Source organism: Montipora foliosa, chromosome 7, assembly GCF_036669935.1.
Source record: "Montipora foliosa isolate CH-2021 chromosome 7, ASM3666993v2, whole genome shotgun sequence".
NCBI lineage: Eukaryota > Metazoa > Cnidaria > Anthozoa > Scleractinia > Acroporidae > Montipora > Montipora foliosa.
This window is the reverse complement of record NC_090875.1, coordinates 32,439,610-32,449,609: the sequence shown is the minus strand read 5'-3', so window position 1 is coordinate 32,449,609 and position 10,000 is coordinate 32,439,610. Positions and strand designations below refer to the sequence as shown.

The window sequence follows — 10,000 nt, the reverse complement described above, 5'->3', positions numbered from 1 at the left end:
GGGTGTTCTTTGTTGCAATTCTATGGTGTGTGTTATTGAATATGTTTAAGATATGCTTGTTTAGGTTACTGGAGCTTTCGAGGAATGCTTACGAAAGACAAAGGAAGCAGTATGGTAACTTTCTTTTGAGGTTTAATCGGAACTTGCGAGCGAAGGCAGTACCGACGCTTTCATTGCCAAATGAATCAGGAGGTCATTCCTACGTACCACTTTCAGCTTTTCTTTCGACAGCAAGTTTCACTTAAGTTGATGTTCACAAATAAAACCCCTTTCCTATCGTGGACTGTGAGGCTTTGGGATACATTTCAGCCCCAAAAAACTAACACTCCAAACCCATTTAAATCGATCTGTCGGTGGTGACAGTATCAGCGAGACCGTGGCATTGCCTATCGTGGGCTGTTATGGCCTTGGGATACAATTCAGCCCAAACATTTGAAACGTTAAGTTCGTTGTGGCAGCGAATAAATCACTTTGTTGGTGATGACAGCAGTGAACCCAAACCAACTGCCTTTTCTTTTGGAAATATAAGTGAACTCGGAAAATTGCTCCTCGTAACTTTAGTCGAACCAAAAACAAATGGTCACGTCCGACATTTTTCTTATGAAAACTCTCGAAAGAAAATTTAATCCGCCTAAGCTTTACTTACGTCAAGTACGAATTGCAGGAATGTTTCATCCAAAACTGTTTATGAAAGCGTGATCCCCGATGGCTTATTTGAAGTTTGACCTTTGTTGTGATATTGAGACAAACCGTGGTCCTTGGTGATGGGAGACATTTCATCAGCTTTAATCGCAAACTGATCATAGGTCCAGATGTTTTTGTTGATTCGAGGTCATTCGAGGAACACCAACATGGCGTCTCCATATAAAGCTCTGTAAACCTGAGTGACATGTTTCGGCAAATAACTTAGAAACATTTACCAAACAGACTTGAGACTTGGAGCAGTTATTTTTGTATTAGTCTTTTGTAACAGTTTCATTTTCTAGGCTTCTTTCGTTGAACGTTTTCGGATTTAATTTTTTACTGCGTGACAGTGAAAACACTCTCCGTGTGTTCATTTGGCCACTGTGTGAGTCAAAACACCAGCAATTGGAAAGCATTGTTTGGGAATTCCAACACCATTCCTCCAATGTAGAAATCAAAAACGGAAAATAAATCACGTGTTAAAAAAAAAGGATTAATGTCTTCGTTACTGGGATTTTGCGATCCCAGTGTCTTTCATCTCCTACCCCCTCGTGGACGGCACTGCTCGGGCATTCTATCGCCATTCCTCCCAATACAGGAATTAAAAATGGGAAAAGAAGGTTGGAAAAAAGCCTTTACAACAGCCAATTTGACAACAATGAAATCAAACAAAGAAAAGAAGTTAAAAAATACTTAGTGGTCTCTCATATCCAACGCGCTCTCGTGGAGTAATTGTTAAGTAGACACGTAGCCTAACATCAAATTTAATGGTATGTGACAGGTCAAGTCAATGATATTCGATAACAAAAAATAAATCCATTCCTCGTATTACAGGAATCAAAAACGTGAAAAAGAATATTAGTAAAAAGCCTTAAGGACTGTGACTACTAATTCAAAGGTATTTTTGCCCCGGTTTATGATTATGAAGGAAATGTAGATCTTAACAAGTGTTATTCTGTATTGTGTAAGTGTTATCTGTATTTTTGAAGCGTTTCACTTATAATTAATCTTGTACCGCTTTGTACCTGATAGTGATTTCTGTCAAGGGTGATTATGTATTGCTGGTTTTTTTTTTTTTTAAGCATTGAAATTCATCTTCTAAGAAATCTACTTGTACAAAACATGAATTTTTTAGCAGGATCAATAGCCTACTCTCGATATATCAAAATTCAGTCCTAAACAAAACGCATCATCTCGTGACCCCAGGGAATAAACTCATACAAATCCTTATATTTATTCCCCAGAGCCTCGACATGACGCCTTTTGTTCAGGACTGAATTTTAATATATCGAAATTGGTCTGTTATATTGCCCAGTGAGTTCTGGTGTAATTATTATGAACTAAGCCATGTCTGATGAAAGTGTTTGAGTTCGGGACTGGCCAAACTTGGATTAATGTCACTTTATGTCCTGCGTGATCCAAGATGACACAAGTTTGACAAACTGAGTTTTCGGGACAAATTTTGCAAAAGAACTTAGCTCTTCTTTCTCATGTCCCTTCCTTGAGCAAAACACGGGTCGTTTCACTACTACCTCATAGTCTTTTTCTTGAAAATCTTTCACGGCCAGAACGCGGTGATCTTTGTAGCTTCGAATGATGTTGTGCCCAATCAAACACTCATCACAATAAAACTTGCAACACTCGAAGCAGTACGAGGTTTTAGAGCTTTTCTTGTCGCAGTTTCCGCATGTTACTTGGGTCTTGTCAGATTCTTTAATAGCTAGGGCATCGATGAAGCCGCTGAGAAAAAAGCTTGTGGGAAGATTTCAAATCACCGCTTGCAGGAACCTCTACTACGGCCTTGGCATTTCGGACACCTCAAATTAACTTCACCGCCGCTCGCTCGATGCCAGTTGATCAAACAGTTCAGACCAGAAACTGTTGCAAACATGGAAGGTATCTTGGATCTCTAAGGATGTCTTTAAATACTGGACACGAGGCTTCTTCGCGAAGATTGAAAAGCATCTTTGGGATATCCTTTTTGCTAATCTGCAAGCCTTCACGAACTGAGTGCCTTTGAGTATGTTATTCCAAGTCTCGGGATTTCTATCTTTAGCTTTTCTTGGAATCAGGTGACCATTAGCCAATCATTGCGATGTGTTTAAAAGTCTGTTGATTGTTTTGTTTTGGTTCTCTGATTCCCAGAAATTTGGCTTTATGCAGCCAGCGAGCTTTGAAAATAATACAGTCAAAGCGACAAAGGGAGGGCAAGTGGGTGATCTTTCTGAAGTGTTGTAAGCTGAGACCACGGAAATGGCTTTTTGAACGAATTAGGACAAAGGAGAAGCTAAATATTTTACAAAACCGAGATTCCATGGTATAACGCTTTCGATAATGGTTCTTTAAAATCTGCAAACCAGAGAATTGGTATAAACTAAGGAACACATACTTCGATATTAAGAAATGAAAAGCAATTCTCAGGCTAAATAGAGAACTCTGACTGGCTGGTGTTCGGTCGGGATTTTACAGTACGGACCATTACCATGGAAACGGCCCGTTTCGTATTTAATAATAATAATAATAATAATAATAATAACAACAATAATAGTCTTTATCGTACACAATAAAATCGTTACTGAACAACAGACGTGTTCACTTTAGAAATGTCTAAAATTTTTTATAGCCATAGGTGTGTTTCCTGTAGAACTATTAGACTACCAAGTTTCAATGGTCTGCGCTGCAAATGGCCAAGATAGCTCTATTTATATACTCAATATAATATTGGGTTGATTATATGACGTCATCAGTCATCTTATTTGCATATTTTACCCATTTTTCAAACTTAAATATCTCCGGAACTATTGAAGATATTTGCAAACGGTAAGTGACGTTTTTGTTCTTTCATGGAATTCTATGTGATACACTCAAAAAATCAAGGGGTAAAAAATTGATCATAGTACCACTTTAAAATGTTCATTTCTTATATTATTTTATATTATTGCAGCATAATGAAAGAGTGACCCCTATTTCTTAAAACTCTATTCTTAGTAGGTTGTTCCGTGCCGTTGTACGGTATGCTTGAAGCTGAAATAAAATGCCGACTAGTAATCGCTCAGAATGAAAACCGTTATCTGTCAAAAGTAATCCCAAGGTATGTTTGCTCCAACACCTTCGATTTCCACAAACACGTTTGTTGGAGCCGTTTCCAGTTCTTCGCATGTTCTTGCGCGCGCAGAACGGAGTGTGTGGTTTATATGTTTGCAGTTTGCAAGGATATTTTGTTTGCGGTGTGCAAAGTTTTTTATTGTTTGCAGGGTGCGAAAATTTTTTGGGTGGGTGCGTTGACATTTTGTTTGCAGTGTGGGGCTTTATTTTGTTTGAAGCGTGGGATTGTATTTTATGTCACGAGTCAAAATTTATTTTGTTTGCAGTGCATTTTATTTTATTTTTGTTTTGCGAGATGAGCAACTTTTTGTAATATGTGATTGAATATTAATGATAAGGTGTGTCGCTTATGGGCTTCTGTATTTATGCGCTTTGTTTGTGTCCGACGAAGAAATCGATTTCATTTGTCGTTTGTTGGAACTCTTCTAAGATCATAGAACAGATAATTTGCTGTATCCATCTCGCTTCGCTTGCTACAAAAGTTTCGTGGGAGAAATAAATTCCAAATAGCTGTTATTTCAGATTTGACTTCTCATTGGCCCAAATTACCCACTCGCTTAATAAGATACCTGGTTTTTGGTGGGTTAATCAAGGTGCCTACTAATTCAGAGGTATTCTAGCGCGGTTTACTGAATATGCGGGAAAAGCAGATCTTAACAAGTGTTATTGAAATCCCCCAAAAAAATTGGGGGTAACCACGCATTTTTCGAAGATATTTAATCAACAATATTTGTAAAAAGCTTTAAAATACAAAGCAATGTATGGCGTTCTTTGCCAAATTGGAGCTTAATTATCTCTGAAAAATGCATGGTTACCCCTAATTTTCGTTTTGGATACCAAGAGCACTTGCTAAGTTCTGCTTTCTCCTCATTGTTTTAAACAGCGCAAAAATATCCCGGTGTTAATAAGGTCCGCCGATAGGAAATCCGAGTATCTCGAGATGCGCAGAACGTATTCGCAATAACAATAGTAGGCACCGTCCTTAAATTTAATGAGAGTTCTATTAAAGTTTGCCGACTTCCTAAACTTTAAGAGAGTTGAGAGTTGAGTTGGCAAAAGAACTGTTTTCACGGGGTTTCCGGTTGTCACTCGCTACCGAAGCACGTGAAAACACACCCAATATCACTGATCATTAGGGCAAAAATGTTGCCATGGTTACAGTCCGGTGGGTCTCATTTTCTGCCTTTCGAGATATCAAGAGTGACATACATTAATGGTTTCGTCGTTCTAATGTTTACCGAGATGTTGATTTTGCGATTAGCTTCATATTTCATCCGTCATTCGTAATCGGAATACGCGTCGCAACGGTTTGCCCTCATAGTTTTCGGATGAACTGGCTCTGTTTCGTCATCTTCCGGCTCCTCCCTCTGCAATATCTCAAACCTGTTCCTTAGTTCCAAACGAAACTACCTCATACACCCATCGTTCTCCAGCTTCTGAGTGTCACATCTCGTCCTTCTAATTCCACATCTTTTACGAGCTCTTTTTAGCTTAAGCCTCAGTTTGGTACACACCAGGTGGTGGTCACTGGCGATATCAGCTGATCGTATGGCTCTTCTGTCCAGCATAGAGGTTCTAAATTTCCTGTTGATTAACACATGGTCTATCTGATTGCAAGTGCGTCTATCCATGTTTGTTTATGGATCTCCTTATGTGGACATATCGCACTTGTGATCACCACGTCATTCATGCCCCCAAAATCGCATAGTTTCTCGCCACTGTCGTTCCTGGTTCCAACTCCATGTATACCCATTACTCTTTCATATTCTTCTACATCGCTTCCTACCTTTGCATTCAAATCTCCAGTGATAACCAGCAAGTCGTGCTTCGGTGTTTTTGCCACTATTGTCTGGAGCTTCTCATAAAAATGATCTTTCACCTCTTCATCAGTGACATTGGTGGGGGCATAGGCATGGATCAGTGTTAACTTGACGTACATAGAATGGAATCTGGCTCGAATTATTCGCTCATCAATAGGTTTCCAGTTGATCAATACTTTTGCTGCATCTTTGTCTAGCATGATGGCCACGCCGTGTTGGTAAACTTCGTCGTCTCTGCCAGAGTACGCTATTGTCTCACCTGTACAGAGAATGAACTTCCCCGATCCACACCATCTGCTCTTAATCTGCAACGTAGCTTCACTCATTGCTTTCGCCGCTTGGGCTGTCTTCCTTTGTGCATACAAGGTTCTCACGTTCCAGTTTCCTATCCTCAACTGTGTTTTTGGGTGCACTATTGGCGTCCTCGGTTCCAGAGTTTCCACGCGGCTTTCACTCTGGAGCGTCATGTTGTGTGCCGCTCGGCCCCCTTGATTCGGTCGGATTGACTCTAATGTGTAAGGTTTCTGTAATCATTCATGTTTTACGAGGTTTGGTGATTAGTTTAACGCCCAACCCCCATCCTGGAAGACCAAGGGCTGTCCATTATCAGGTCTCTATCCCTCGACCAATCCGGCACGGTTGAACCCAACGGCAAAGCTCTTGGGGTCACTGGGACACACAAGCTCCACCACCGCGACAAGGTGACAAGGCCAGCGTGGAGTTTTTCTGCCACTAAAAGCTATAAATTCCTTGGCCATTTGTAACACAAATGTAACGCAAAAATGCTGTATCGGGAGCGCATGTCTGTCCAAGATTTCCTGCGATGAAAAAGAAAAATACGAAAACAAATAGAGTATCTTGAAGCGAAGTGTTTCAAAATCGTCCAGGATGTACCACCTCGTCAACAACTACAAGGCGAGCCTCCTCCAATTTTTGCACACAACCAAATGCCTTTTCTTTTGGAAATATAAGTGAACTCGGAAAAATGCTGCTCGTAATTTTAGTCGAACCAAAAACAAATGGTCACGTCGGACATTTTCCTTCAACTCGAATCTCTCGAAAGAAAATTTAATCAGCCTAAGCTTGAACTTATGTCAAGTACGAATTGCAGGAATATTTCAACGAAATTAAAAGTTGTTTCTAAAAGCCTAATCCACCGAATGGTTTATTTGAGGTTTAACCTTTGTCGTGATATTAAGACAAACCCTGGTCCTGGTGATGGAAAACATTTCATGAATTACTGCTTATCACAACTTGGCAAGTTCTCTTGTGCAGTTGAGCCATTTTTGGAACTTGCGTTTGCTATTTTGATGCGTGACCTCAAGACAGTAACTGAGATAAAGCTGTCTGGTTCAAAAACGGTTTCGCCTTATGATGTTTGGCAAATTAAGCATTAAAAGCTGTAGAAGACATGTTTATGCTCATTTAGTTCAGTTCACGAGCAAAGAGAGCGTGCTTTTATCGCAAACTGAGGTCCAGATATTTTGTTGATTCGAGGCCATGACACCAACACGGCGTCTCCATATAAAGCTCTCAAGAGGCTAGCGTTGCACTCGGCTATCGCCTCGTGAAACTCTTACGCATCTTTCGTGCTCTCCAAACTTCCCGCGTGCATCCATAACTCGATATACGCACGCTAAGCATGAACAAATTCTTAAGTCTTTTGTTTTGCCTCTCTACATGGCTCACTCTCAGTATTTCTTGGCAAAATAAATGAACAAATAAATCTTAAAAACTTCTTGCAGCGCGCACCGGCTCAAAGAAGAATGATTCAAAATTAAAATCCAAAGGTGACCTCCAGACCTATAATCAGCACTTCCTTCAGCCGTTACAGTATTGGGTATCTGCTTCAACTATTCTCTACAGATTACATCATCAATCGTCCCAAAATCAGATGGTGATCAACTTCATTTTTGTCATAATGATTGATTGTAAAATGTGTTGCGGTTGGTAAGCTCGATTTCCGGGCAAAATTTAGATTTCTCTAGCCACTGGATTTGGACAAAGCGAGAAAAGCTCGCAAGCTTCACTCCCACCGCTAACTTATGTAAAGCGTGATAACAGAAAGGCAGAAAATAAAGAGCGTATACAGAAACTGTGCGCTTTGCGATCCATTTTAGGCAAACAAACAAGTCTTTGTAGCATGAAAGGTGAGCGTCACAGTGTTGAGATTAACACATCAGAAAACGTGAAATTTGGGAATGCGGAAATTAATAATAGACCTTACCAGTATATAGGAAAATCTTGACGGCTGAAAAACACGGTCAGAAAGTACAGCAGTTAAGAAAAATGACTTCATTAACCAAAGTCATATGAATTTGCACGCGGCTTCCAATTCGGGAGGAAAAAAAGTCAGAGACAAATGTGTGGCAAATTAAAAACGCGACTGGCCGCTTCAGGCTTGCACAGCTACATTCCTCATGTTTGGTCAATGCCATCCTTTAGTTGTCTAATCATTTGTTCTTCAGAATTCACCTTCGAACGCTTGACATGAAATGAACCGTTCTTCTGAATGGTAAAACAAATTCATGAAGTGCTGCATAAAAGGGATGATGACGAAGTCTCTGTGACTTTATGTCATTTATCAAAAATTTATTTTTCCATTGGCGTGGCAAAGTGAATAATATACGCCATGCTTTTGAACCTCTCAAGGGTAGGGTAATATTCATCAAGACAAACGAGGTAAAAGGAGGTAGAAACTTGGACCCTAATAATGGTGGCAGTTTTATTGCAAACAAGAAAAATTAAAACTGAGCACGTGTCTTATAGCTATCTTAGTTCTAGAAATCGTCATGGCCGTATTTCTTTGCATCACCAGGCCAATATTATATTGGCAAATTTTTGTCATTTTGGACTAAAGGCAATTCTGAAAGACGAATGAAAGAATTGTTGGTATGAATCAGCGTTCTCTTGGAATTGCAACTGTTGAATTCTCTTGAATTTGCGACTGTCTTCCCTGCAATAATTTCGCGGTCGACCATACTGTTGGGTTACTGAAAGCAATTCTTGAGAACGGTAACGCGCGTTAGTAATAATTAAAGACTCCGGACCATGGTGAACTAAATGACTTTATTTGCTTGGTTTATTTAAATCATACAGAATTACGTTGTTAATCAGAGATTTACAAGGTGAACCTTGCTGTCGGTTTTTTTAAAATTTTATAACAGTCAAATTAAACAAAATGCTATAAATGATTACTCTTCCAAGAGAAGAATATATAGCGGTCAGACGTTACATAAATTGCTCGGTAAAGGCACGCAAAGCGAGCTTTATCCAACGTTGACCCAATTACAGACTCTACGGCACACGTTATTGCACACTGGACGGCACACATTACGGCAGATCCAACCAGCACAAATCCTTGAGCACACAGGGCGGCACACAAAGCTGCACACAACACGACAGACAAGACGTCTCCCGAGGTTACGTTTGGACCCTAGACAAAACAGAAACCGTAAAAAATAGACCTTGACAACTTAGAACTTTTGAAGAATGGTAATTTTAGACGCTAGTAAACATCGACTGTTCAAGACTGTACTTCATTCGTCTCTAAACGTCGCTGATCAAAGTCATGGAAACTACCTATCTGTATCGCAATTAACATGATACAAACTGTCATGATACTGATCAAAATAAGAAAATAAATAAATGGGTAAAAGGATTCGATTTATCTCATATAAATCACACGTGCTGAAGGGCGAGATCGCACACTAAGTGATACAAATTTATGATTGATTATAATTAATGTACTGTTACAGTCAATGTCTCGGTTGTTTTCACTTACGTTTCGCGGGCACTGTTTTCGTGGGTTGTACGGAGGCAGTTGAGTCCACCTCCCCCTCGACAACGACGTAAATGGGAAGTTTCTCGCATAGATCCGTCATTTCTTCACTCAGTTCAGAACGGTCTTTAAGAGTTCCGACAACCTTCAACTTCACTTCAGTCTGCTTTCTTGGCATCTCAACCTGACCGTCTTTGCCTCCCTAATCAGAAAGTGACATAATCAAAGTGGCTGTGAGCCACTGAACATGGAAAATAAATAATAAAAGGGTGTTATGAGGCATTGCTCATTAACGAACTACTTGTAATGTGACGGCAGTCTATTGTAGCTTTCGAACAAGCTTATAAAGCCTTTTTCCATTCAGGGATTGTTGTGATATTTGCAAAATGAAAAAGTTCAACGTTAAGAAACTGTTTGTTTCTCAGGCCTTCCTACACGTTTTACATTGCATGTATCTGCAAATGTCTGTAGTCAAAAACGGCAAGATCATTTTGTTTGGTCAAAACTGAGGTATGCACTGAGCGAAACACTTGAGCCTGCGGTATGTAAATAATTAATATTTTGTTCAGTTACCGCGGTGTGATAAGCGTTGGCTCTACATGCGAGATAT

At 39.8% G+C, this 10,000-nt stretch overlaps 2 protein-coding genes across 2 annotated transcripts in view; both read right to left on the bottom strand.

Annotated features, from left to right (window-relative positions):
• Positions 1-5,392: 5,392 nt before the first annotated feature.
• On the bottom strand, positions 5,393-6,076 carry LOC138010115 (craniofacial development protein 2-like). Its single transcript, XM_068857070.1, has one exon. The coding sequence runs from the start codon at positions 6,074-6,076 to the stop codon at positions 5,393-5,395; it is 684 nt and encodes a 227-aa protein (XP_068713171.1).
• A 2,583-nt stretch (positions 6,077-8,659) lies between these two features.
• The window catches only part of LOC138010728 (uncharacterized), a 4,971-nt gene continuing 3,630 nt past the window's right edge, over positions 8,660-10,000 (bottom strand). Inside the window, exons 5-6 of the mRNA XM_068857700.1 lie at positions 9,394-9,592; positions 8,660-9,045 (exon numbers count right to left, since the gene is read on the bottom strand). Of these exons, the coding sequence (XP_068713801.1) occupies positions 8,879-9,045; positions 9,394-9,592 (366 nt within the window). The 3' untranslated portion in view covers positions 8,660-8,878. The remainder of the gene's footprint in view (positions 9,046-9,393; positions 9,593-10,000) is intronic.